Consider the following 26270-nt stretch of genomic DNA (forward strand, 5'->3'; position numbering starts at 1 on the left):
GATCAAAAACACTCCAATGTGACATAACTGATCTCATCTCTGTGTGATGTTGAACATTTGTTTTGCTGTAACTTTAAAGACTCACAGGACGAAGCTGTGATTATCCATTTAGTCATCGCTGACTCGCTGAGCAGCTGACAGATCTGACATCTAAATGTTCACTCGATTGAGTTTTGATTGAGTTCATCAAAGGAACGTCAATAAAAGTGTTAACTACATAAAGTAAATGATGAAATAAATGTTTGTCTTAATTTTCTAGACACGAAAAAAAGGTTTTACGTTTTCAGCATCAAGATGAGGGAATAAAAACTATGGCAGTTTGTAAAAACCTAAATAATGTACATATAGAAGAAACATCAAATATTAATTCATATTTTACTCTCAAATATGTGTGTGTGTGTGTGTGTGTGTGTGTGTGTGTGTGTGTGTGTGTGTGTGTGTGTGTGTGTGTGTGTGTGTGTGTGTGTGTGTGTGTGTGTGTGTGTGTGTGAGTGTGGCCATGGTTTCATTGCTCTCCTGTGCAACCATCAAATGCAACTTCAGGCAATACCCTACACACACACACACACACACACACACACACACACACACACACACACACACACACACACACACACACACACACACACGCATACACACTCAACCATCTCCGACTGAAACAAACAAAACAAACAAACACACACACTCATTCCATCACCATCCGGCTGCTTTCTGCCGTAACGAGGTGCAATCAACGCGCAATGCTGACCAACACACACAAACACACACACACACACACACACACACACACACACACACACACACACACACACACACACACACACACACACACACTGATGCTGGTTGAAAGATGAAGTCAGCCTCTGATTGCAGAAGAGTTACAGAGTGTTGACTTGTTCCTGTGTGTCTGTGTGTGTGTGTGTGTGTTGACCTCGTACTGCCATGATGTCACATCCATAACAGTTGCATTAACAGCGGCAGCCATCTTCACGTACACACACACACACACACACACACACACACACACACATTGAAGTTTCCAACATTTATGAAATGAAGTGAACTGAAATGAAATCAAAGCCTTTTCTGTTGTTTTATCTGTTAATTTTCAACGTTATTTCTTATTTAATTCAGTCAACAGTGAAGACTGAATGATATGAATTCAGGTTTACATGTAACTACAGTTCAGGATGGACGAGATGAGAAACTAAATATGTAAACTAAATAAATAAACCAACTTTATAAACTAATACAAACACAGGGCTGTAGTGATGTCTGCTCAGGGAGGTTATGACTTGTTTTTAGAAGTCTGACATTAAACAATTACAAATTGATATTTAATAAAATAAATCTGATCAAGTTTATTGTCAATCAAACACAGTACCACATGTGGTGAGATTGTTAGATGCCTTTCTCCAGCATTAATCTAACAAATAAATAAATAAAATAAAAATGAAACAGTGACGCAATATAGACAGTAATGAGTAAAAAAATAAATAAACAATGCAACCAATATATAATAATATATGCAATGTAAGATGATGACATCCGTATGGCAGGAATGTATGGCAGGTGGATGAATTATAAATTATGTGTTAAGTCCTCAGTACAGTCACGGGAAAATAACATTTACATCATCCTCTCTGATTCCAGTATTCTTCAGACTAAACATATTTAAATTGAACCACTTTTAGACCAACAAAAAAGAGATACAATATAAAATTCAGTAGGATTCAGACAACACTGTGCAGACAAACAAAATATAAATGTTGTAGATAGTCATGTTATGAAATAAAATGTAGACATTTATAAACAATTAAAACATATTTTTATCTGTGAGTGCAGCTGCTTTGTTTCTTTTGTCTAATAACTCAAAAACTGTGAAAATCCAAACACGTTGCTGTCAGCTGATCAAAGTAAATGTCAGGTTCTAGTGTTGCTGTGCTCGGCAGTAACAAATCTTAGTAAATGATTGTTTAAAATATAAATTAGAGTTAACGTTTCCTCTTAATATAACAAATGGAGGTCATGAGATGCCAGAATTTTGACTAAAAGTTGCAGTAAAAACTAAATAATAATAATATATATATATAAACAGTTTAAAACAGTTTAAAAGGAGTTACAACAGCATGATGAGAGTTTGAATGTGTGTGTGTGTGTGTGTGTGTGTGTGTGTGTGTGTGTGTGTGTGTGTGTGTGTGTGTGTGTGTGTGTGTGTGTGTGTGTGTGAGAGAATTGCACAGAATGTCTGCATGATGCACACACACACACACACACACACACACACACACACACACACACACACACACACTCTCTCTTTGATGAATGGCACTCTGATGCTCCAGAAGTGAAGGACTTCAGTCAGATCAGTCAGATCACACAGACTGTCAACACTCTACTGCGACTCGACTGTGATGTCACAACCCAGGTGATTTATTTACATCTGATTCATATGAACTCTGATGTGCAGCCGTGTGATTAAAGTTCAGTCTGTGTTTGTTTCTGTCTGATTCAAAAGGACTGAATGAAATGTGAGGACAACTTTCAGCCACCAGAGGGAGACAAACTCCACCAGCTCACCAGGTAAATCCAGACGATGCGTTTCCCCTTTACCGAAATGACTTCACTTTCCCAGAAATATTTCTCACTTTGGTTTTTTTTTCACTACAAAAATCTCCCCACTTTGCAAAAATGTCATCACTTTGCAAAATTGTCCCCACTTTGTGAAAATATCCCTCACTTTTGCAAAAATGTCCTCATTATGTAAAAATGTCCTCATTATGTAAAAATGTCCTCATTATGTAAAAATGTCCTCACTTTACAAAAATGTCCCCACTCTGAAAAACGTCCCCCTTCTATGAAAATATCATTTCCTTGCAAAATTTACTCAACTTACAAAAATGTCCCCACTTTACAAAAATTGTCCCCACTTTACAAAAATGTCCCTGCTTTACAAAAATGTCCTCACTCTGTAAAAATGTCCCCCTTCTGCAAAAATGTCCCCCTTTTATGAAAATGTCCCCACACTGAAAAACGTCCCCCTTCTATTAAAATGTACTCTCTTTGCAAAATGTCCCCAACTTACAAAAATGTCCCCCTTTTACAAAAATGTCCCCACTCTGCAAAAAAATGTCCCTACTCTGCAAAAATGTCCCCCTTTTATGAAAATGTCCCAACTCTGCAAAAATGTCTCCACTCTTCAAAAAATGTCCCCTTCTATAAAAATGCCCCAAGTTTGCAAAAATGTCCTCACTCTGAGAAAATGTCCCCATTCGGAAAAAAATTCCCACCTTACAAAATGTCCTCACTTAACAGAATTGACACCACTACACAAAACTGTCCTCACTTGAAAAAAATGTCCCTCTTCTGCAAAAATGTACAGAAAAGTCCCCACTCTACATGAAACCTCCTCACTTTAGGAACCATCATTAAATGGTATTTATGTTTTTTACATATTATCTTTGTCATAGTCGTCAGGTTACAGACTGAAGGTTTTATAAAAGTTTATTTTCAGACATGGTCGTGTGAGAGAACCAGAAAGTCGTGGTCTTGTTGAAACTGTCATGAAATCCAGTGGAATCCAAACTTGTGACTGTGAACTGATGGTCACAAGTCTGCATATACGATTCTGTGTGTGAGGTATGTAAGAAGCTGCTGGAGGGCGACTGGGAGGTGATTTATCTTTAGGAAGGATGAAAGTTGTAGGAATGGAGAGAGACTCACAATCCTACAGGTTTTCATTTAATAAACTCTGAATCACATTTAGTCACATCTCAACCCCTGAGCTTTGACCTTTGACCCCAAACACTTACCAACTAAACCACACACACACATGAACAAACATTTTCTCACCGGATCGCTCTTTGTTTTCCTTTTTTTCTGCGTTTGTCACAAATAGAAATTATTTTATCTATTTCTGGGACTTTTCAAATTAAATCAGAGACAACCTGCTCGACATTAACAAAACACACGTGAAGACGTGAACATTAATGACACAACGTTTGTGTGGCTAAATTTTGTGCAGGACAAAAAAAACAATTAAAATTTAAATATTAAAATACTAACTAGTCAAACTTAGAGAAGTTAATGGAAGATATTATTATCCAAAGTTGTAGTTGTTGTCTCTTGATGTTTCTTCTGCTGAGTCATTTCGACGTCACACTGACAAAAAAAAAACACAAAACTGTTTTCATTATGAAACAAAACTTGAGTTTCCCTCGGAGCCAGAAACAAAATAAAACCCTCCTTCATCAGTTTGTGGAGCAGCAGACGGTCTGAGTCGCCTCTCAGAGAATCTGAATTATTCTCAGAGAATCTGAAATATTCTCTGACGTGGTCAAGATTTTACTCACTCACTTTGTTTTTAGAGACACACGTCACTTCGTCCTAAAGAGCAATAAAAGACACAACGTATATCTGTTATATAAAAACATACAGAGCTGAACAGACTGAGCAGAATTTATGTTTTTGACTAAACATTGTTGGTGTTTGCTGTTAGTGTTTAATGCCAGGATGTATTAACCAAGAACATTTACTCAAGTACTGTACTTAAGGTGTACAAGTACCTTAAATAACAATATATTTATTTAAGGTACTTCATACTTTAACCCTACCACATCTCAAAGGCAAATACTGTCCTTTTGACAGTAAATTACTCTACTTCTCAAATGATTTATTACCTCAAATAGGCCATAAAGCAGAGTATGCCAGCTGTAAGTTGTTCGTGTTTTCTTCTTAAAACTTTAACACTATCTTTTTAATTCATGAAAGTTTATTTTAACATTTGGGCCGATTGTACTTAGCTCCACCCTCTCATGACGACGGCCACAAAGCTGAACTCGAGGCATTGAAATTTTCTCAAACAATGGGTGACGTCACAGTGACGACGTCCACTTCTTACATACAGTCTTTCTAAAAATCCCAGGGCTATGAGGATGATGAGGATGTTGTCCCTCATCATTGACATAGGATGCACAATAGGAAATAATCTTATTACTACTACTTTAACTGTGTTGTGTGAAGCTCCTCTCAGATATTCTCTGTCCTCGTCGAGCTGAGGCAGCAGGAGTGAAATAATGTGCAGGAGACGACAGACTGCTGGTACAATCACAAAGGTCCAGGAATGCCAAATATCTGAGTGGCGTTTAAACGGACGTGGTCACATTTTTCACATTTCGACTGAGGTGGAGGAACGCAGTAATGTTGAGCGTTCAGCTCATTCATTCAACATGTGTCAGAAAAAAAATGTAAAATGACACAAATGTATCTGTTTATCTGTTATTAAAAGCTGATCAGATTTCTGTTGGAAAAGTGTATAAAATAAATTTAGGGGCTGTGGTGGAGAATTATTCCTCTCATTTGGACCCATAAGACCCTTTCGACGATTCATGTAAGTTTAATTCAAAATGGTGAGTTCAATTATTTGGTTTTATTAGGTCCAGTGATTTTTTGTTCAAAACTCTCTGTTGATTTGATTTACTACCTTTTCATTTGCAAGTGTTGATTGTAAAAAGAAAGTTAATTTCTTTATTTTTCACAGTTCACAGTCACAAAATGCAATCTATTGGTTTCGTGTACAGGAATTCAAATTGTCCGTTTTTTCATGCTGCTCTGACCAACTTTTTTTTGGGATGAAATTATGTTAAAAACGAAAGTTAGATTTAGGCAACAAAACCACTTAGATTTAGGAAAAACATCATAGTTGGGCTCAAAACAAGTACGTCCAGACGATTATGTGTCTCTGAAACGATAGATTGCATTTCATAACTTTTTCCTCACCTGCCATGATACTGGACAGAAAATTAAGTTTCTGAACTGACGCCGCTATCAGCAGGACAACATCATTTGTCTCACTCCAGTTACGCTCAAGACTTAATATTTATTTCTTATATTCATAAACTGTATATGTATCATGTAAGAAATACCAGATTTTGTCCTAAAAAAAAACTCTGTCTGTGTGTCTCTAACCACCAGCTGTGCTCCGCTCATTAACCTACTAACTAGCTTCCACATGGCTCCTGTTAAACCACACACACACACACACACACACACACACACACACACACACACACACACACACACACACACACACACACACACACACACACAAACTCGTGTCAAACTAAAAGACAAGACACTGATTTATATGTTTCATTTTCAGACATCATCTGTGTCACGTGAAACTTTTGCTCAATGTGAGTTTTTGTTTATTCTCAGAAGATGTATGTATTTTGTAGTTGTGAGGAGTTGATTTGAGGTTTGTGGGGCCCTTACTACAGCGACCATATGTTCAAATACAACTTGTGGCCCTTAACTCTCCTCCTTTCTCCACTATCAGGATCCATGAAAGGCAAAAAGCCCCCAAAATAATCTTAAAAGAATAAATGTGTTTAAAAATCTGCAGGTAGAAAATGTTCTGAGGCTCAATTTTGAGGTTTTGGGGTTTTAGTTGGATGGACTCACAACACAGACGGACCAATGAAGGCTCACTTCCTGTCAGTCCCAGTCCAGCTCTGGTCCTCGTCCATCAGACCCACATGAGCCTCATTAGCTGCTGATCAGAGCGGCAGCAGGAGAGCATGTGAGGTGTGTAACCGGTCATGAGGCCCGACACAGTTTCAATTACCGTCAAACAGAACGGACCGACGAGCTGCTGCTCATTAAGGCCGCCACATCTGGGCTCTGATTGGCTGAACCGAGAGTTTTGCGTCGGCGCATGACGGAGGTTTCTCAGTTCAGGTGGACAAATTTAACCTAAGTGATGCAAACGTGCTACACATTGATTTATTTTAAACCTCATTTGAAAACTACAAGTACACTTTGTACTTACTTGCTAACTGAAAAGCAGTTATTGATTCTCGGAACATTTAACCACACGTGTTGAGTTGAAACCTTTTAAATTTAGTAACAAGATAAATATGCATAAATGATTATTTAGGCTAAACTAATACACTAAAAGAAAGCCTGACTATCAGTGAAAACCTGCAAGCAGATTGTAAATAATCAAATGTTTACCTGTAGAGGACACAAACCAATCGTCTCTGTTGAGAATGTGGCTTTGGGAGAATTATTGATCAGAGTAATAATTATTTACTTATCAACCATTAACCCCAACATGACTTGTTACTGGTCCCAGTCAAGAAATAAGCGAAAACTTCAAAGGACGAGTCTGTGTGGATTCAAGTTTTATATTTATGTGCACTGAAATTAGTTAATAAATGGAGTTTAGATGGATTTCATCATTTATAGAAAGTTACCCCAAATGGTGCAGTCATGCATTCAAAATTGTACTTTAAATATAAAAGTATTTGCATCAAAATAATAAAGTACCAAAAGAAAAAGTACTCGTTATGGATGAATGTCTTGCTTGGAGGAATAGGAATATCAATTTTCATCATAATCTGAATTGACCTGAAGATGGTTTTCATCTTCAGACACATCCTCCTCTATGTCGTGATCAAGGGTGTGTTCCAGAGCCTCCAGGGCTGTCATCCTGTGTGTGTGTGTGTGTGTGTGTGTGTGTGTGTGTGTGTGTGTGTGTGTGTGTGTGTGTGTGTGTGTGTGTGTGTGTGTGTGTGTGTGTGTGTGTGTGTGTGTGTGTGTGTGTGTGTGTGTGTGTGTTAGAATGGGATGAAATATGGTGTGTTAGATTGGGATGAAATATGGTGTGTGTGTGTGTGTGTGTGTGTGTGTGTGTGTGTGTGTGTGTGTGTGTGTGTGTGTGTGTGTGTGTGTGTGTGTGTGTGTGTGTGTGTGTGTGTGTGTGTGTGTGTGTGTGTGAAAACTGAAGTAGAATCACGTTTCTGTCAGTGGGGGCTTGATGCCAATGCAGCTGATGAATGGGCGAGTTATCGACCAATCAGGAGCATGTGACCGGTGAGTATGTAAGCCGACTGGCATCAGCTGGACGCACTCAGACTGTCTGTCCCTCCATCACACACACACACACACACACACACTTTTACACACATTCACACACGTTTGTGACAGAAACACACATACATCAGTCTGCTCTATATTCATTGTCATCATCATCATCTCTGTCGTCCGTTCATCATGCACAGCAAGGAACAAATCAGGTAACAAAACTTCTTTATGATATCTTATTACAATTATACTTTATATTGTTGTATTGTTGTTTCATAAAAAGTGTATCAACATCTTCCTCTGAATATAATAATAGACCAGTGTTTCCTAATGTTTCGGGCTTGTGACCCGTCGTGACTGCATATTTCTACTGTGACCAGTTCAACAAAACATTTCTTAAATGGTACTATTATGTGGTAATTAACAAGAAAAAAGAAATGAAATGTCATGAGTTGAGATGATAAAAATTCATTATAATGTTTTATTTCTGCTTTCTTGTCATGTTAATCAGTTAATGACCTGTCAGATTTATCTGAGAGCCTCTTGTTACTGGTAACCAGACTTAACGAATTCAAATAACCTGCAGATTACAGTGTTATTTCATTTTATGAATCAGATATCAATAAAATACTTTGTGGTTCCGTCTGGTCCTTAAATGTCAACACAGTAGAGGAAAACAAGACGTAGAGTATATAACTGGGAAAAAAGTTTGGTAAAAAGCATTATATTAACAGCACAGATTTTTATCTAATCATGATATTAAGTAATTTACAGTTACAATTTTCTACAAAAACTTTTGGGGTAAAGTAAGAAAACAAAAAGGAGCTTTTGCAAAATCTGAGAATTTACAAAAATACCTTTGATTATTTATTTTCCTCTAAAATACCAAATTATTTCTCACTTGTTCCTTATATTCTTGTGTTCTTCCTTTTTGCCTACATTAACGTACCGGTGGGAACCAGTAAGTGTTTTGTTAGTACTGGTTTCTTAAAACAAATTCACTGTAAAACACCGGCTGTATAAAGTAAAGAGTTGCTATAGGTTTTTTAAGGTAAAGTGTGCAGTATTTAGAGGGATGTATTGGCAGGAATGAAATACGCTCTGTCGTTGCGTTTGTTAACAAATCGAGACGTCAGAGTTGAAAAATTCTATCAAAATTGACCCTAAAATGAACTGGTTAAAGTGGAAAAGCTCCTGTCCTTTGAAACTCTGTCTCAGTCTCTTCCCAGCTGCCACGACAACAAGTGGAAAAATAAAATAGTCTGGCACATAATCCCCTTTAATCTGGCATATTAATTAACTAAGTATGTTAATCTTTGGGTGTATTACCTTTGGACCGAGACAGGCTAGCTGTTTCCCCTTGATTCCAGTCTTTGTGCTAAGCTAAGCTAACCAGCTGCTGTTTGAAGATTTGTCTTCATGAAATATGTGAGTGGTGTCATCAGACAGTGATTATTCCTATTTCCCTGAATGTCAAAATGTTCCTTTATTCAGAGAGAAAATCAATAAGATATTTGAGAAAGGTAAACACTAATATCACCAGTTTGTGATTTTTCAGTTGCACATTTTCTTGCATTGTATCCTGATAATTCATGTGTTCTACATTGTGTCACATGTAAACACAACAAAAGCATTAGTGAGTATTATTATTTAACAATTAACATAGTGATACTGGGTTGCAATTTCGATAATGTATTTTTCATTGCACTATTTCTATAATTGTATTTCAGATGTGGAAGCACGTTTAAATATTCCTCCTTCCTCTGTTGCTTAAAGAAAATAAAAGTTGTATTTTGGTGACTTTAAAGACACTGCAGTGGAGGTTTTTGTGAATTCACACTTGAAAAATTCCCCCTAATTTGATTTTAAAAATGTGTCTCCTCTTCTTCCTGTCTGCAGTCATGATGAATACCAGAACACAGCTGATTGGCTGATGTCTCAGACTAAGCATCGCCCCCAGGTGGCGATCATCTGCGGGTCCGGACTGGGCATGCTCGCCGACGAAGCTCAAGTGTCAGGACTCCTTCGCTTATTCTGACATACCGGGCTTCCCACAGAGCACAGGTACAATATTTTAATACCATCAATGTTAATTGATATTTGATGAGTCACTTTATTACTGACTGACAGCCTGAAAGTGTAGAGATGTTCCCTGCATATTTATTCACATATATACTACACTAAGATTAACTGATCAGAAAAATCATAAAATGAGTTTGGGGTGACCCAAACGAGGAATCCGGCTCAATCTGCACAATGTCTACCTAAAAAACAGGATTGTCTGATTAGCCTAGCTTAGCACAAAGACTTGAAGCGGGGGGAAACTGCTAGCATAGCTCCATCGAACAGTAAAATAAAAAACACCTTCCAGCATCTCCTTAGTCGTCTGCATACAGGTTTACATGTAGAGTTTTTAATCCTGACTGTGTGTGTGTGTGTGTGTGTGTGTGTGTGTGTGTGTGTGTGTGTGTGTGTGTGTGTGTGTGTGTGTGTGTGTGTGTGTGTGTGTGTGTGTGTGTGTGTGTGTGTGTTGCAGTGCAGGGTCATGCAGGTCGGCTGGTTTTTGGGGAGCTGAAGGGGAAACCTTGTGTGTGCATGCAGGGTCGCTTCCACATGTATGAAGGACACTCGCTCTGCAAGGTACACACACACACACACACACACACACACACACACACACACACACACACACACACACACACACACACACACACACACACACACACATGTTTAACTAACCGTAAAGGAATAGTTTGACATCTTGGGGAATATACTTATTGATATCGATCTCATGTGTGGGTCAGTAAATATGAAGCTACCACCAGCATCCTGTCAGAGACAAGAAACTAGGAAACAGCTCTGTCCAAACCAAAGACTGAACTCATGCTTACAATGTTTATTGAAGTAATAACTCAAATGAGAAGTAGAGTTATTTTTCCAAAGACTTCCATACAATCTGACTTATTTTTGCAACCAGAGGAGTCGCCCCCTGCTGGTCAGTAGAGAGAATGCAAGTTTTAAGACACTTCGGTGTTTCCCAAAGGTTAAGAATTTACTTGTGATCGTTTTGTTCCTGGGAACAAATGTCAGATCTGTAAAAAAGTACCACATTTTTCCAGACCAGAAAATTGCACATGAACGCACCGTTTTCAACCCGTTCACATGTTTAACAGTGTTCGTAAATACAAACAGAACAATAAACAATAAACACACACACATACAGACTGTATGTGAGCTGATTAAACCCCTTCAGTTGCGCTAACCTTGGTGTAATACAGTATTAGACTGAACTTGTAACATAATGTCTGTGTGGGTGTGTGTGTGTGTGTGTGTGTGTGTGTGTGTGTGTGTGTGTGTGTGTGTGTGTGTGTGTGTGTGTGTTTGTGTCTGCGCGTGTGTGTGTCTGTGTGATATAAAGGGAAACAATAGCACCATTGAACAGCCTGCTAAAAGGCTGCATGTGATCGAACTGGCTCGAGCTGTGTTCACAAATGCCGAAACACACACCTACACACAAAGACACACTCTCTCTCTCTCTCTCTCTCTCTCTCTCTCTCTCTCTCTCTCTCTCTCTCTCTCTCTCTCTCTCTCTCTCTTAGACCTGACTGTCTGTCTCTAGTTGGCACTCTGACTGATACAATTGTGGATTATGTAATTGCTGCCTGAGAATTTCAATTTAGAGCACAAAAATGTCTGAAGATTTAAAAAGAACCACCGGCTCCATGACAACGAACCTCAACAGGAAGCTCCTTATGTTTAAGAGACAAATGATTACCAAACTTATGACAAGACACCCGTCCGTCTGTCTCCTCATCAGACGACGTTTCCGGTTCGAGTCTTCAAGCTGTTGGGGGTGAAGACTCTGATCGTGACAAACGCTGCCGGCTCATTGGCCGACGGCCTCCAGCCCGGTGACATCATGATCATCAAAGACCACGTCAACTTCCCTGGATTGGTCGGTCTGAACCCGCTGAGCGGACCGAACGATGATAAGTAAGACACATAAATATATATATATATTTACCTGTGTTGGTCATTGTTGTTTCATGTGTTTGTGATGAAGCTGATTGTTTATTTGTTTTTCTTGCAGTTGTTTTTTATTTTGATCGTATTTTGATGTTTTTTGTGATATGCAGAAAATGTCATCGCAACAAAGTATGGAAGTCTGACTCTTTGTTGTCGAGGGTTTTGTTTCAGCTGTTCATCTCGTTGTTTATGATTTGTTGTTTACAGGTTCGGGCCTCGTTTCCCGGCCATGTCAGGTTGCTACGACAAGGACCTGCGTTGCCTAGCGATGGAGATCGCCAAGGAGCTGGGCGTGGCCGACCTCATGCAGGAGGGCGTGTACGCCATGGTGGGCGGGCCGAACTTTGAATCCATCGCTGAGGCCAGATTACTGCACCGACTCGGTGTGGACGCCGTCGGTAAGACACACACACACATACACAGGTACACAAATACACAAACACACAAAAAATACACAAACAAACACATACACAAACACACACAAATACACAAACAAACAGACACACAAACACACACACATACATATAGAGAAACCAGACGGATGCTGCAGCAACGTAAAGAAACAACATACTGATGATTTAGTAGTATTACTCACAGTATTATCATCACAGTGTTTGTGTCAGTACTAACAGTAACAGTAGTATTACTCACAGTATTATCATCACAGTGTTTGTGTCAGTACTAACAGTAACAGTGGTATTACTCACAGTATTATCATCACAGTGTTTGTGTCAGTACTAACAGTAACAGTAGTATTATTCACAGTATTATCATCACAGTGGTGGTGATATTACTAAAGTAGTATTCACAGTATTTTATCCAGTACCGTTAGTACTGTTGTGTTCTCAGTAACATCAGGTGTTGTGCGTTTACAGGTATGAGTACGGCTGCTGAGGTCGTCGTGGCGACTCACTGCGGTCTGAGAGTGTTCGGCCTCTCTCTGATCACAAACAAGGTAAACACATTGATCAATAAGTCAAAGTATTGATCGATTGTGACTTAAAACAAAGTTGCAGTACGTAAAGTGACCAATCAACCTGATTAATAAGAATTATGAACTTCAACTTCTGGTAGCTACTAATTGATTACTTAATTAATTGGTCAATGAGTTGCTTTATTGATTACCTGACATACTGATTTGATTGAATGATTAAATGACTCAGTTTGATCTGATATTTTATCTGTGTCAGGTGGTGAAGAGTTATGAGGACTCAAACAGTGTTATAGATTATTGATTGATTGATTGATTGATTGATTGATTGATTGATTGATTGATTGATTGATTGATTGATTGATTGATTGATTGATTGATTGATTGATTGATCTGTTTCAGGTGGTGAAGAGCTACGAGGACTTGGACAGTGTGAACCACGAGGGCGTCCTCGAGGTCGGCCGGATGCGTTCTCACACTGTGCAGCAGTTAGTGACCGAACTGATCAGCAGGATGGATATCAATAACAACACCACCAATAATGCTGTCTGAACACACACACACACACACACACACACACACACACACACACACACACACACACACACACACACACACACACACACACACACACACACACAGTGTATGTATATTTGATTGTTGTATTTTCAAGATTTTCTTATCATCCTTTGTCCTTTTGCTGTAATAAACACTTTATTTATATCAACATGGGGCCTAATATTTTATCGATCAGGGTACATTTGAGTGTAATTATAAATGTAAGATATTCTATGTTGCTCCTACAGATTAATATAACAATGACCACTGTATCTGATGGTGTTTTAATATAAAAAGATATGAGACAAAGATTTTTCTAAAGATTCTTCACCTGTACATTTTATTTTGTAAAAACATTCACTGCCTTCCTGATCAACATATTCTGATTAAATAGCATGCTGACAAACTGCCTCCTGTTTCCTCCTTGTGTTGAGCTGATGTGTGATCAGCTGCAGTTCCTCTAATGTCCACTAGATGCTGCTGTGATAAAACTCTGACTGTATTGAAGTGAATGGGAAGAACCCCCTAACCCATATCTACCAACACTAAGTCTTGAGAGACAATAAGAGCAAAAAGACATAGAAAAAGAAAAAGGAAACCGATAAATAGTATTTTGAAATTGCAGATAAGACATTTAAATTGGAGAAAGTCATGTGACACTTCGGCACAGCAGTCCTTTGAGCAAAATGTCAACAAGGATAATTATAATACTAACATACTGATGGTCTTTAAACATTTGTATCCAAAGTTTTTCGGAAGTGGGGTTGTGCTCCTGTCGCAGCTTTGGTTACTTAGCAACCAAACGTGTTTACATTGACAACAATTGATTTTTGGTTGCAATAAAACGTGACATTTGAACGACCTCTTACGTGACTTTCTCTGGAAAAGGCCAAGTATTGTTATTGGTAGAAAAAAAATGGTTTTATTAGGCTAAAATGCTGCCAGAACAGAAAGGTTCAGAAGATTGGTTTAGGAAATTCAAAGAAAACAGAATGTTTTCTTTCAACTTTTTCAGTTGATTCTTTCTGCTAATTTCTGAACAACTGATTTACTTCAAATTACAGGATCCCAACAGGAGAGGCAGGTAAGTGGTAAATACAAATCAGTACATGCTTGAATAGAAGAACGTCTGAATGAAAGTTATTCTTTACTCTGACTTTATGTTTCTCCAGACTACTGGCTTTAGTGTGAAGTTCTGCCAGTGTCCTCTAGAGGTTGTGTTTTTTATTAAAGCCACAATACGAAAAACATCCTGATTATTGATCTATTCTCTATCTTTAAAAAGATCATTTGAATGATCAGAGGGAAGAGGTTTTATATTAAAACAATTTTAGTTGATTGAAAACACTTTTAGCTTTAGGTCTATGTAGCAGGTGTTCAGGAGCTTTCTATCATATCACATGATCTTCATCACCAGAGGCAGTTTTCTCAATTGTGCTGGAAAATCAGAAGCTTCAACTTTACATTTTTCCCTGAGCACTTTTAAGAGTTATTATCCATGGTGGCTTAAAAGTTCAGGTTTAATACTCCACATAACAGTAATGAGGCTACTAAATGGACCTTGTGGTTAGATTAAGGTTTCAAGGTCAAGGATAAACCTTTAGCCTCAATGTAAATCTACCTTTTTCTCCCTAAACAGGTGTGTTGTGTTGAGGAGCAGAGACCATCGCTGCCCCCTGGTGTTCAGATATTTGGGTGAAGATGACCTCTGAACTCTTCATCGTCTCCCTTGTGGCTCTGCTGCTGGTTCTGATAGTTCTGCTGGTTCTCTGCTGGATCCTCAGACACAGCAGAACAAACAGGCAAGAACCCTCATGCAGACATCACCAGCTCAATTCTGCTTTTTAAAACTGCATCAACATTCAAGTTTTTTTTTTCTCACATTTAGTTTATTGTGGATTTTATTTATGTTTCAAACCTGTTTGTTTTAGTTTGATTAGTTTTTATTTTTTTATTTACCAAAACACAGAAAGTGTTTAGCATGTTAGCATGGAATTCCAGACGCAACCAAGGTCTTACCTGGACTAGCAAAGAAGTATCTTACCCTCTTCATATTTGGGTAAATCACATTTACCTGCTTCTACAAACTACACTGAAAAACACTGAAAACTTCAAAATGTTCTGTCAGCAGGTGATCATTTACTACACTGATCCGCTGAACAGTGTCGGGTTAAAGGAGACATATTATGCTCATTAACAGGGTCATACTTCTATTTTTGGTCTCTGCCAAAACATGTTTACATTATTCGTTGTTCAAAAAACTATTTTTCTGAATATACCTGTATCTGTCTGAAAGATACAGGTTGGAAAATGTCCTAAAACAGAGAGTTTCTCAGCTCTGCAGGTCTACACGTGTGTTCTGGTTCACGGTTTTGAAGCTTCTCTCTGGGTTCTGATTCCTCAGAAACCTCACAGAGCTGCGGCTCTCAGCTGAACGACCCGTTCGTGTGCTGACCATCAGAACCGAGCCAGACCAGGCCCAACAACTGCTGGACCAGCTGCTGGACCGAGTCTTTCGCCAGGTGGAATCCAGCTCAGAAATTGCAGTGGATCTTGGGGAAGAACCTGAAGAGGATGTTAGCGGAGAACGAGGTTCAGATTCTGGATCAAACCCGGAGTTGTCAACAGCAGCTCCAAAGAGAGGTAGCTAATATTGAACCGGACCTTCTTTCATGCAGACTGTAAATATAATCAAACACACATTTTACAGATTGTGAAATGTATTTCTGTGGGAGAAACAGCTGAAGTTTTAGCACCAAAAAGAACTGAAAACTGCATCGTCAAATTAAGTTTACTGCACTGAAAGAAGTTGAAGTGGCAGTTCTAACAGAAGCACTAAAAGAAAATCTGACTGACCGATGAAATTTGGGTCAGTTGAATTGAAAGAACAAAAATTTGTTTAAAAGCAAGGATTGAAAGCAGTTTAAGAGTAATTTTAGGTTTACAAGCACTGACAGGAGAAATGTCGGTTTAAGAGCAAACACTTTTAATGCATTAAATGTTGGCTGAATTTAAAAGCACTAAAGGAAGTTAAAGTGTCAGTTGCATTCAAAGTGCTGAAAGGAGTTGATGTATCAGCTAAATGGACAATCCTAAATCAAGGTCAATTTAAGTGGACGGACTGAAAGGAGTTGAAGAGACAATTGAAATTCACGCACTAAAATACAAAAAAAAAGTTTAAATGAAACTCCAGGAACCGAATGGGTCGAAAAGTCAGTTAAAAGTTAGAAGTTTTTGTTGTGATTGTTTGTTTTCTTTTTTATATTCAGCAAATTGGGACTACAAACAAAAAACCTTGTAACCTTGTAAAACAAACTAAAAGGAGTTAAATTGTCAGTTTAATTGAAAAAATTGAAAGGGGTTGAAGTGTCAGCTAAATAGAAAAATACTTCAATTTAAAAAATAAAAAACAGTGAAATTAAATCTAATTCTTCAAAATGATATATTTCTATAGAGTAGTCCTACTGATCTTGTTATGTCAGGTTTACATGTGTGGAAGAGGGATCCTTCTTTTGTCGCTCTCTCTCTGAGGTTTCTTCATTTTATTTCCTTTGAAAGGTTTTTTCTCTGAAGATTTTTTAAATTGAGTTTCTTAACATTCAAGATGTCATAGTGTGGATAAGATTGTAAAGACCTCTGAGACAAATCTTAGATTTTTGGCTGTAGAGATAAATCTGACTTGAGTTTTTAGTTATTCAACCTTTGAGATGTTCAACCTTTAATTAAACCTTAACTTTTAACTCTTAATTTGTCTTTTAAAGTAATTTTCTTCCTTTTAGAGACTCTGAACCATCAGTTCAGTCAGCAGCTCCACCTGCTGGTGATCAGTTGAACTACATCCGTTACTGAAACTGAACCTTTTTTTACACGGAGCTCAGATAAAACTGTGAAAATCTGAATTATTCTGTTTTTTTCTCATTTTGACTGAAGCTTGATATGGATTTGTTTCCCTCTTGCAGCAGTGAAGTCTATCCGTGACAAACTGTGGAAATGGATCACTGTTGTGGTTCCTCCTGAAGGTGAGAAAAAAGACTTTATGGATCAAAACTCAATTTCCTTTATGCATGAATAAAAAAAAAAGTTACAATTTCTCTTATTTCATGTCCCTCACTCCAGCCACACCTCCACCTCCTCCTGCCAATCAGGATCAAACTGACAACCTGGACCCCCAGCATGCCTCTCTCTCCACTCAGGGAGCCTCCTGCAGTGCATCGTGGGAAGAGGAGAATCATGAGTCACAATTTAAATAAAGGAATTGATTGTAGGATAAACAGATTTTATTCTAATTTAAATAACAATGATATCAGTCGGCCTGCAGAGGGAGTGATGGAGCTGCTGGTGGAGCTGATAAACTGGTGGATGATCAGTGATTGGTTCCTGTGCTGGTGACTGAGAGGAACTGTACTTTACTCTCACTGTATGGGATGAGGCGGTGGACATCTGGGAGGAAACTCCCCCTCTTAAATGTCAAACTTTTAAACTGAGGGGGCGGAATAAAATCCAAACATCTGTGATGTGTTGAGTTTCAGTAAGAGAGACTGACGCCGACACAAAGGAAGTGATGTGTGTGTTTTTCTCTGTAATCCAATTTTCCATGTCAGCTCATGCCCAAAAGAAATGGAGCGAGAGGGGGGGGATCATGAAAAAGTTAGCAATGATACTCATATACTCATGTTAAATCCAAAATATGAGAAGATGCCTTAACAATTTGACTTTCTAAGTATCTCATAATGACTTTCTAAATCAAAATGATGAGATACTGAGTCAAAGTTTTTTATTCTATTTGTAGATACTATGAGAGCTGCCAGGAAACTACAGCGATACATTCAGAAGTTGGATGATTCACAAAGAGATTATGATGATTAATGGACAACATCTGTGAAGAAAAAGCACCGATATCCTGACTTATCGTCTTCATTCAAACTCCACACTTTCAGTTTGTAATGCAGGCTCTCTGTTCTGAAATCATCCATGTTATTTTTCTCAGATCTGACAAATTTCGACCAACAACAACCACTAAACTGACCTTCACAGGTAAAGAATGTGTGGAATGCATCTTTAATATTTCAAGATTAAATGGTTCAAACACCTGCTTATTTTAATCTGTGTGGAGGTTTTGAGAATGGCAGAGTTTTATCATTTTGTGGACATTATAGCAACTGAACACAATTGAACTCGCTTTAAAACTCGGCCACTGATCGATAGTCAATACTCTGTGGAAATACTGGATTTAAATGTTTGTTGGTCACGTAAAGGGACTTGACTTAAACTGGTCCTTTGTCATTTAAACTGCTTATCTTTGTCACTTTATTATGAATCACAATGCTTTTTGTAAAGTTTTTCTTCATTAGACAATTATCTTTTTAAAATATGTAGAAGAATAATACATAAAATACACATCTCTAATCGTGTGCATCAAGCTAGTGAATAAACTAGATATATATAGCTTTCAGTTCCATTATGTTTTCTGTATTTTACGTTGGTGAAACTAACTTTAACCTCAAGTGCTGACTTTTTTTTTTTATCATGTTAACTGTTTTATCTTAACTGAATTGTTTAATGAAGACAAACTGTGTCTTTTGGGTCAAACAGGAAGTGTTTGTCCATAAACCAACATGCACACACACACACACACACACACACACACTCCCTCCTCAGTTATCTGTTTCTCCTCTGCTGTCGCTCTGACACAATCACACACACACACACACTCACACAGAGGGAGCTAGATAACTCTGTGATTCCACTGCTGAATTTTTAACGCTGTTGTGGAACTTTTTTTTTTTTCCAGGCGGGTTACTGTGGCACCAGGGTTTTGTTACACCGGCAGAGACAGAGAGACGGGGTCCAGTTCAGTTCTGTTGTTTACTGAGGCTGGATCCAGCACAGGACTGTGGATGGGCTGTACGGTGAGTTTATCTATCTCTCTGTCATGTTATGTTCTGCATGTTATGTTCTGTTGATGTTTTTATTTCTTTGTTTTTTAGCTGTCTGTTACAGAAACAGCATTTGTCAACTTTGTGTTTATACTCATTTATTTTATTTACTTGTGAAATGTCCAAAAACAAATTCACATTATATAAGCACAGCATTTCCAGGTAGTTTGCATGCAAAAACAAACATTTCATATTTAATATCATGTTATATTTCAATCTTGGCAAATTTTCAGACATTTCACATTTTAGGTGTAATTGGGAAATGTGAAAACCTTTATTTTTACCTTTATAGTTTGATCTTATTTTTCTAAAGCACATGCTGTATTTCATTTACTGTAGACAAGAGACCTCTGACCTTTGACCTCCTGACTGTTTGGTGCTTTATTCTGTTGTGAAAAGAAAAAAAGCTAAAATTAATTAAGCTGTTACTGTAAACCCAAACAAGTTACAGTATCTAGTTCATTAAATAACCCCAAACACAGGAGCTTTGACTTGGTCTAACCCGCCCTCGCTATCTCTGACTGTCGTACTTGGCACCTTTAAATACCTGAATTATTTATTGTAGGAGGTTTGTTTGTGTCTGTGCTCTCCTATGCATACTAGCGGGTCCTAATGGGTAGAAACGGTTTCTAGTAACCAGGATTCAAACAAAATTCAACATCATATTCAGTCTTATCAGTTTGTTTTACTCATATTTAATTATTTGTACAGTTATTTAAACTTATTCTGAGACAGCTTTTATTTAAAAAAAACAATAAGTAATGTATGTGATGATGTGTAAAAATAGCACTAGACCACACAATTGTACACTTTAAAACATGGAGCTCAGCTGAGTGTCATTGTGAATGTTAATGGGTGTAGCCTGTCACAGGAAATGTGTTCCAAATGTAAATATCGGAAAAAAGTCCTCTGCTGTTCTTCTGTCATTAATCTCTCTTATCTCACCAACATTTTCCATGAAACTCACAATGATGAATGAAAGCTCAGGAAGGTTTATTCTATCTTAACTCTACGTCGCAGCTGTCTTGAATAGTGCCCTGTTTTTACTCCCATTCAAACTAAAGCTAAGCTAAGGAGCTAACTTAAAGGAGCTCTATTTAACATTCTGATCTTTACAACTATTATCTATCTAAAGATATAGAGGAGTAATGTCTATCAGACACAGCAAACGCATTTTCTATACTGGTATCCTTTCCTCTCTGATATTTTCTGCCAGGCTTCAGATTTTTTATTAAAGTCCCTGAAGGATCAGAAAGTAGATTTAGAGAACTCTGAGCATTCAGCAATGAACACAAATTAACTTTTCTTCCAGTCCAGTATAATGGTTTTCACTTTTCAGTGCCAGGATCCCCATCAGACGCACGTTATTGCACAGTCAGCGTATTTTGGGGTGAAATATGACCCTGAAACCAGACAGGACTAATTTGATTTATTCTTATTTGTTTGACCTCATTTAAACAGGAAGTCTCTTGAGACTAAGACATGGCCGAACTAGCAGTGCACAGTGTAGTGTTGTACCGTTATTGTTGGTGTGCAAACCCTGAGAGCTGTCAGTGTTTCAACGCCCTCTCTGGTTGCAACGTTTACAGTGTGTGGCACCTGTAAGCACACCAAGTGGTGATGTCACAGTGTACCGACACGCCCTGTAGTACACTTCTACATCACCGCAGCAACCAGAGGGGTTAAACTTCTGCAAGGGGGCAGAAGTGATCGCTGCTTTGTCTTGGAAAATGGACGGTCAACTTAATAAAGAACGTGTTATGTTTAATCTTTTCAGAAAGACTGATATTAGATTGAAGAAGGGGCGGGACTTAAGCTCTCTATGATTAAAGTAACGCTCTGTGATTGGTCATTTTGAAAGTCAATCAGAAGACCTTTAAAGAAAGTTAAAGACCGTAGATAACAAAACTTTTTTCTGACACCTGAATCGTCCCGTCTCCTTCCTCAGGTCTGGCCTGCCCTGATGCCGTTACCGTAGCAACATGACCCTCAACACCCAGAGAGAGAAGGAGCCCCTGCGGCGGCGAGACAGCACGCCGATCCCTCCAGCCCACTTCTACAAGCACCCGTCCTGGACTCGGGACCTTCAGGACCCTCGGCTCCCCGGCATCAACCGGCCGGACCCCGAGCAGCCGAGGCCCCAGCGTAGCCACCTCCCTCTGGGACAGTCGGCGTCCTACCACCCCGGAGACAAGTCCCTCCACTACCGCGCCCAGTGGAGCTCGGACTCGGACGACGACTCGCAGAGCGACTCGGACTGTGTTTACAGAGTGGTGTTGCTAGGCGACCACGCCGTCGGAAAGACGAGCCTCGCTGGCATCTTTGCCGGAATCACAGAAAAAGATGAACAACCTGGAGGTGGGAGGTCAAGTCTTGTTGGATTAATTTATCTAGTTTATGATAATAATAATCATTAGTCCACAGTTCTCTGCATTTTAACCCATCCCGGAGGAGCAGTGGGCTGCTAAGAGGCGCCCGGGGAGCAACTTGGGGTTAGGTGTCTCGCTCAAGGTCATCTCGGCATGTTGACTGTAGAGGCCGGGGTTCGAACCACCGACCTTGTGGTTGCAGGACGAGCGCTCTACCTCGTGATCCACAGCCGCCCCGTATTATTGCCCTGTATTATCTTTTAATACTTAATGTTAAAGAGAAAATGCTAAAAAAAAAATAGAAAAAAGTCTATCTTGTCTCCTCCAAGACAAAGAAAACATTATTATTCCTACAATATTTTTTTTAATCCATATAATAAAAACACACTTTTGTTTAGTTCAACACACACTTTCTTGGTCTGTTAGCTCGTGGTGGCTAATGTTAGCAAACACGAGATGGATACATGCTGCAAATACAAAGAGAACTAAGAACTGATAATAATAATAATAATAATAATAATAATAATAATAATAATAATAATAATAATAATAATAATAATAATAATAATAATTAGAAAAGTGCTTCGACGGATAAGGCAGCAAAACAGCGCAATAGATGACACATTAAAAACAGTCGTAAGGATAAAACTAAACTAAGAAATAAAATGAAATAACAAGTGACAATCAAATAAACGAACAAAATAAATGAAATCAAGTGAAATAGATAAACATAAAATAGTAAACAAATATAAGATAAAATAGTAAAACCAAATAAAACGAAACATTAAAACGACGATAATGTTTGCAGTTGTTGGATTTCTGTCAATAACTTTAAACATTTCTTTGTTATAATTGTTTTCTATGGTGAAAAATGCTTTTTGTGCCGCAGGAGACTTTTGAGCAGGACAAACTTTCAGGTTACCAACCTGATAGGATGCATTGAGGGAAAAGCCTGACATTTCGGGAACTATGCTTAGTAGCATTTCTGCCATGAAGTTGATTCAAATATATAAATCCACCAGTAGAAGCCGGCTAACTTAGCTTAGCATGAAGACTGAAAACAGCCAGCCAGGCTCTGTCCAAAGGTTTCTTAATCAGCCTACCAGCACATCTAAAACTTACTAATTATATGATATTTTTATGAATGACCTTGATGTTAATTAGTGATCTTTAGAGATGATGTTGGATTGTTTCATACTCTCTTACAGACATGAGAGTGAAGAACCTCATCAATGTTTTCAGCCATGTTTTTCATTTTTGCGTTGGAGCTTTCATTCTCGGTCCTCAGCAGCTCAGTTGCTCAGCTTCTGTCTCTGACTTTGTTCTGACAGCACAACCTTCACTGACCCGACATCATTGATTATCAGCTCCTGTGTCACGTGTTGATTGGCCTGAGGCCATGATTGACGACCTGTATTGATCCATTGATCCGGAGTCTGACTTGGTGCTGTTAGTTTTCAGGTCAACTGAGCTGAATGTCTGGTTTACTTTCTGCTTTGGTTTACATGTTTTTTGTGTTCTTGTTGTGTTCTCAGAGCTCAGATGCTGTTGTTTGCTTCAAGTTATGAACTGTGTTGTCATTGTTGTTTACCAGGTTGTTGTCTGTCTATCTATTATCAGAGATATAACAGCAGGGGAGGGTTTGTTGTTGGTCCACCATGTTGTTTATTGTTTTTGGCCGTGCTCGCGGCGTGGCTCTAGAGACGATGATGTTGGTCGTTGACGTTGGTAGTCCAGCTATTTGGTAAAAATATTTTAAAAACAACTACTGGATAGATTACCATGAGATCTGTAAACATAAGTGTGTTTATTGTTTGTTTCAGAGGACACATACGAACGAACACTGACAGTAGATGGAGAGGAATCCACACTCGTCGTCATGGATACCTGGGAGAACGACAAACTGGTACATTTTGTGTGTGTGTGTTGATGAAGTCCAGCTGGGGAGCATTAGAGGTCAGTTGTGAAGCAGAGAATTATGGGTACATGGTGTCCTGCAAAGGGACCTGATGTGATGGATTTCAATCAGATTTCTCTCACTTTTTGTTTTGAATAATTATGTTGAGATCATGAAATAAAAAGCCAAATAATCTCTTGTGTTTTTTGTGATCTCAGGAACATAAAAATTAAATTTACCAGGAGAACTTTTGTTATTTTGAATTGGATAAATTGACCAGAAAAGTAACATCTGACAAAATACTGTCTAGAAAACCCCAAAAGTCGGAGTTCTGCTGTTTCTTTGCATAAAAATAACATTTAAAAAAATTAGTGGCAGTCAGGGATGCATATCCTCAAGTTCTGAATTTTCCTAAAGCTGGATTTCATCACGGATAAAAAAAAGTGTCCAAATGTTGAAAAAGATCACTATTGACGAGTTTGCTCGGATAAATGCCTCCTAATAACAGGAACAAAGAATTAGCTCCTAAAATCTGGATTTTAAAACTCAAATGTTTCTTTCTCCATCTCTGTGTCCATGTCTCTCCACCTGTCAGGAGGAGGAGGACAACTCCTCTCAGGACCACTGTCTGAAGGTCGGGAGCGCCTACGTCATCGTCTACTCCGTCACCGACCGCGCCAGCTTCGACGCCGCCTCTGAGCTCCGTATCACGCTGCGACGCACCCGTCAGGCCGAGAACCTTCCCATCATACTCGTGGGCAACAAGAGTGACCTGGTGCGGTCCAGAGAGGTCGCTGTGGAAGGTGGGGGTCAAAGGTCACATAAAAACGAATACAGGTAACATTTGATGGATTCTGTTTTGATAATTTGTTCTCTCTCTGTGTGTGTATTTGTTTCCCAGAGGGCCGAGCGTGTGCGGTGGTGTTTGACTGTAAGTTCATCGAGACGTCTGCGTCTTTACAGCACAACGTGACGGAGCTGTTCGAGGGCGTGATCCGACAGATCCGCCTCCGTCGAGACGACGGCGAGGCCGACCAGCGACGAGGCTCATCGTTCAAGCGCAAGGAGAGCCTTACCCAGAAGGCTCGGCGCTTCCTGGACCGACTGGTGGCGCGAAACAACCAGCGCATGGCGGTCAAAGTGCGCTCCAAGAGCTGCCACGACCTGGCCGTCCTCTGAAGACGCACGTCCACCAGGAGCGTCGGGTTGGACCTTCTGAGACTCGCTGAAGTTTTCTCTGGTTGTGATTTTTCGTGGACTATGGCGTCTGCAGGTTATCTCACGTTTCGAGAGTCGACAACAAAAATGACAGAAAAAAAAAATGGAGACAGCAGACAGTTTTGTACGTTGCTGTGAACGACTCTGAACGACATTTCCTGTTTGTGCTGAAAATATTTGTGACTTTTCCTCCAGATGACGTAAAGAACCAGACTGTGAAGAATCATCACTGATGGGTTAGAGGTTGAATGACTGTGTGTGTGTGTGTGTGTGTGTGTGTGTGTGTGTGTGTGTGTGTGTGTGTGTGTGTGTGTGTGTGTGTGTGTGTGTGTGTGTGTGTGTGTGTGTGTGTGTGTGTGTGTGTGAACAGGTGATGTCCTGTAGTTTCCACTGTGTCCACTGTGCTGTTCTCCTGAGGTTTCTACTGTTTTCACTTGCAGAATAAAGTCTTAAAGGAACAGACTCAAAATCCTCTCTTTAGCAGACGTGTAATACAGATGACCATCACTATGATGACACATTTCAGTTAATTATATTACTTTTCCCTACTTATTTTGTTTGTATTATTTACAACAGACCACGCAATAAGCCCCTCCCCCAAACAGTGATTGTCCAATCAAATCATGTAGTCACAGCAGGTCAAGGGAGCTAAGTTTTTTTTTGTCCACAAAAAGTATGATCCATCATATTACAGTACATTTCCCTGTTTCGCTTTTTTACCAGGTAGTTTTCAATTAGATTCATTTTTACATTTTTTTTGTTTGTTTGTTTCTTTATTATGTGATTTAATTCAAGAAATACTCATCAAAACTTCTCATGTGGGTTTCCTTTCCAGTTTTAGCCACCTCTCTGCAGGAGCTGCAGGGATCAAACCTCTGTCTTCCACCAAACACAAACATCGGTTGTTGCTGGATGTTTACTGTTGCCCTGGTGACGCGTGGTCCGTTGCTCCGCCACAGTTGAAGAAGGCCGTTAAGGTGTCAGGGTTACATGCTGAACACAACTGTGGGGTTGACAAAAAACAGGCCGAGTGTGTGGCTGATGGATGAGACAGTTTCTCATAAGGGGAGTTTTCTGCCCTGAGTTTAGCTCAGGGCTTTGTTAGCCTGCGCACAATACAAAGTGCTGCAGGAATGAGTTCTGAAACCTAAAATAAGTGAGATTTTGGTTCCCTTTTCTTGAAGTCAATGAGTTTTTTATAATGGGTTTTTGGTTAGATGCCTGAAATAAAGTATGTAATTTACCCAATTTTAAGGTTTTGTTGTATAATACAGTACCAGTCAAAAGTTTGGACACACCTTCTCATTCAACTACTTTGAAGAATCTAAAATATAAAACATATTCTGGTTTGTTGAGCATTTGTTTGTTTACCACATAATTCCATATGTGTTCCTTCATAGTTTGGATGTCTTCAATATTAATCTACAATGTAGAAAAAGAAAGAAAGAAAGAAAGAAAGAAAGAAAGAA

At 38.9% G+C, this 26270-nt stretch overlaps 2 protein-coding genes across 4 annotated transcripts; both read left to right on the forward strand.

Annotated features, from left to right (window-relative positions):
• The first annotated feature begins 8055 nt into the window (after positions 1 to 8055).
• Positions 8056 to 13375, forward strand: pnp4a (purine nucleoside phosphorylase 4a). The gene is given in 8 exon segments (XM_054617471.1): positions 8056 to 8078; positions 9766 to 9868; positions 9870 to 9930; positions 10403 to 10506; positions 11684 to 11859; positions 12100 to 12290; positions 12768 to 12847; positions 13226 to 13375. Coding segments are annotated over 8 exon segments (888 nt in total).
• Positions 13376 to 18193: 4818 nt separating this feature from the next.
• rem1 (RAS (RAD and GEM)-like GTP-binding 1) lies at positions 18194 to 25235 on the forward strand. Of its 3 annotated transcripts, XM_054617283.1 has the most exons (6): positions 18194 to 18415; positions 19173 to 19290; positions 21266 to 21675; positions 23510 to 23592; positions 24179 to 24386; positions 24485 to 25235. In XM_054617283.1, the coding sequence occupies exons 3-6, from the start codon at positions 21300 to 21302 to the stop codon at positions 24760 to 24762; spliced, it is 945 nt and encodes a 314-aa protein (XP_054473258.1). In that variant the 5' UTR covers positions 18194 to 18415; positions 19173 to 19290; positions 21266 to 21299; the 3' UTR covers positions 24763 to 25235. The 3 variants fall into 3 exon arrangements, with proteins under 3 accessions (XP_054473258.1, XP_054473257.1, XP_054473259.1); XM_054617282.1 differs by lacking the exon at positions 18194 to 18415 and having other exon boundaries at positions 19100 to 19290; XM_054617284.1 differs by lacking the exon at positions 18194 to 18415 and having other exon boundaries at positions 19100 to 19290; positions 24182 to 24386.
• Positions 25236 to 26270: the final 1035 nt, after the last annotated feature.

Source organism: Anoplopoma fimbria, chromosome 17, assembly GCF_027596085.1.
Source record: "Anoplopoma fimbria isolate UVic2021 breed Golden Eagle Sablefish chromosome 17, Afim_UVic_2022, whole genome shotgun sequence".
NCBI classification, from domain to species: domain Eukaryota; kingdom Metazoa; phylum Chordata; class Actinopteri; order Perciformes; family Anoplopomatidae; genus Anoplopoma; species Anoplopoma fimbria.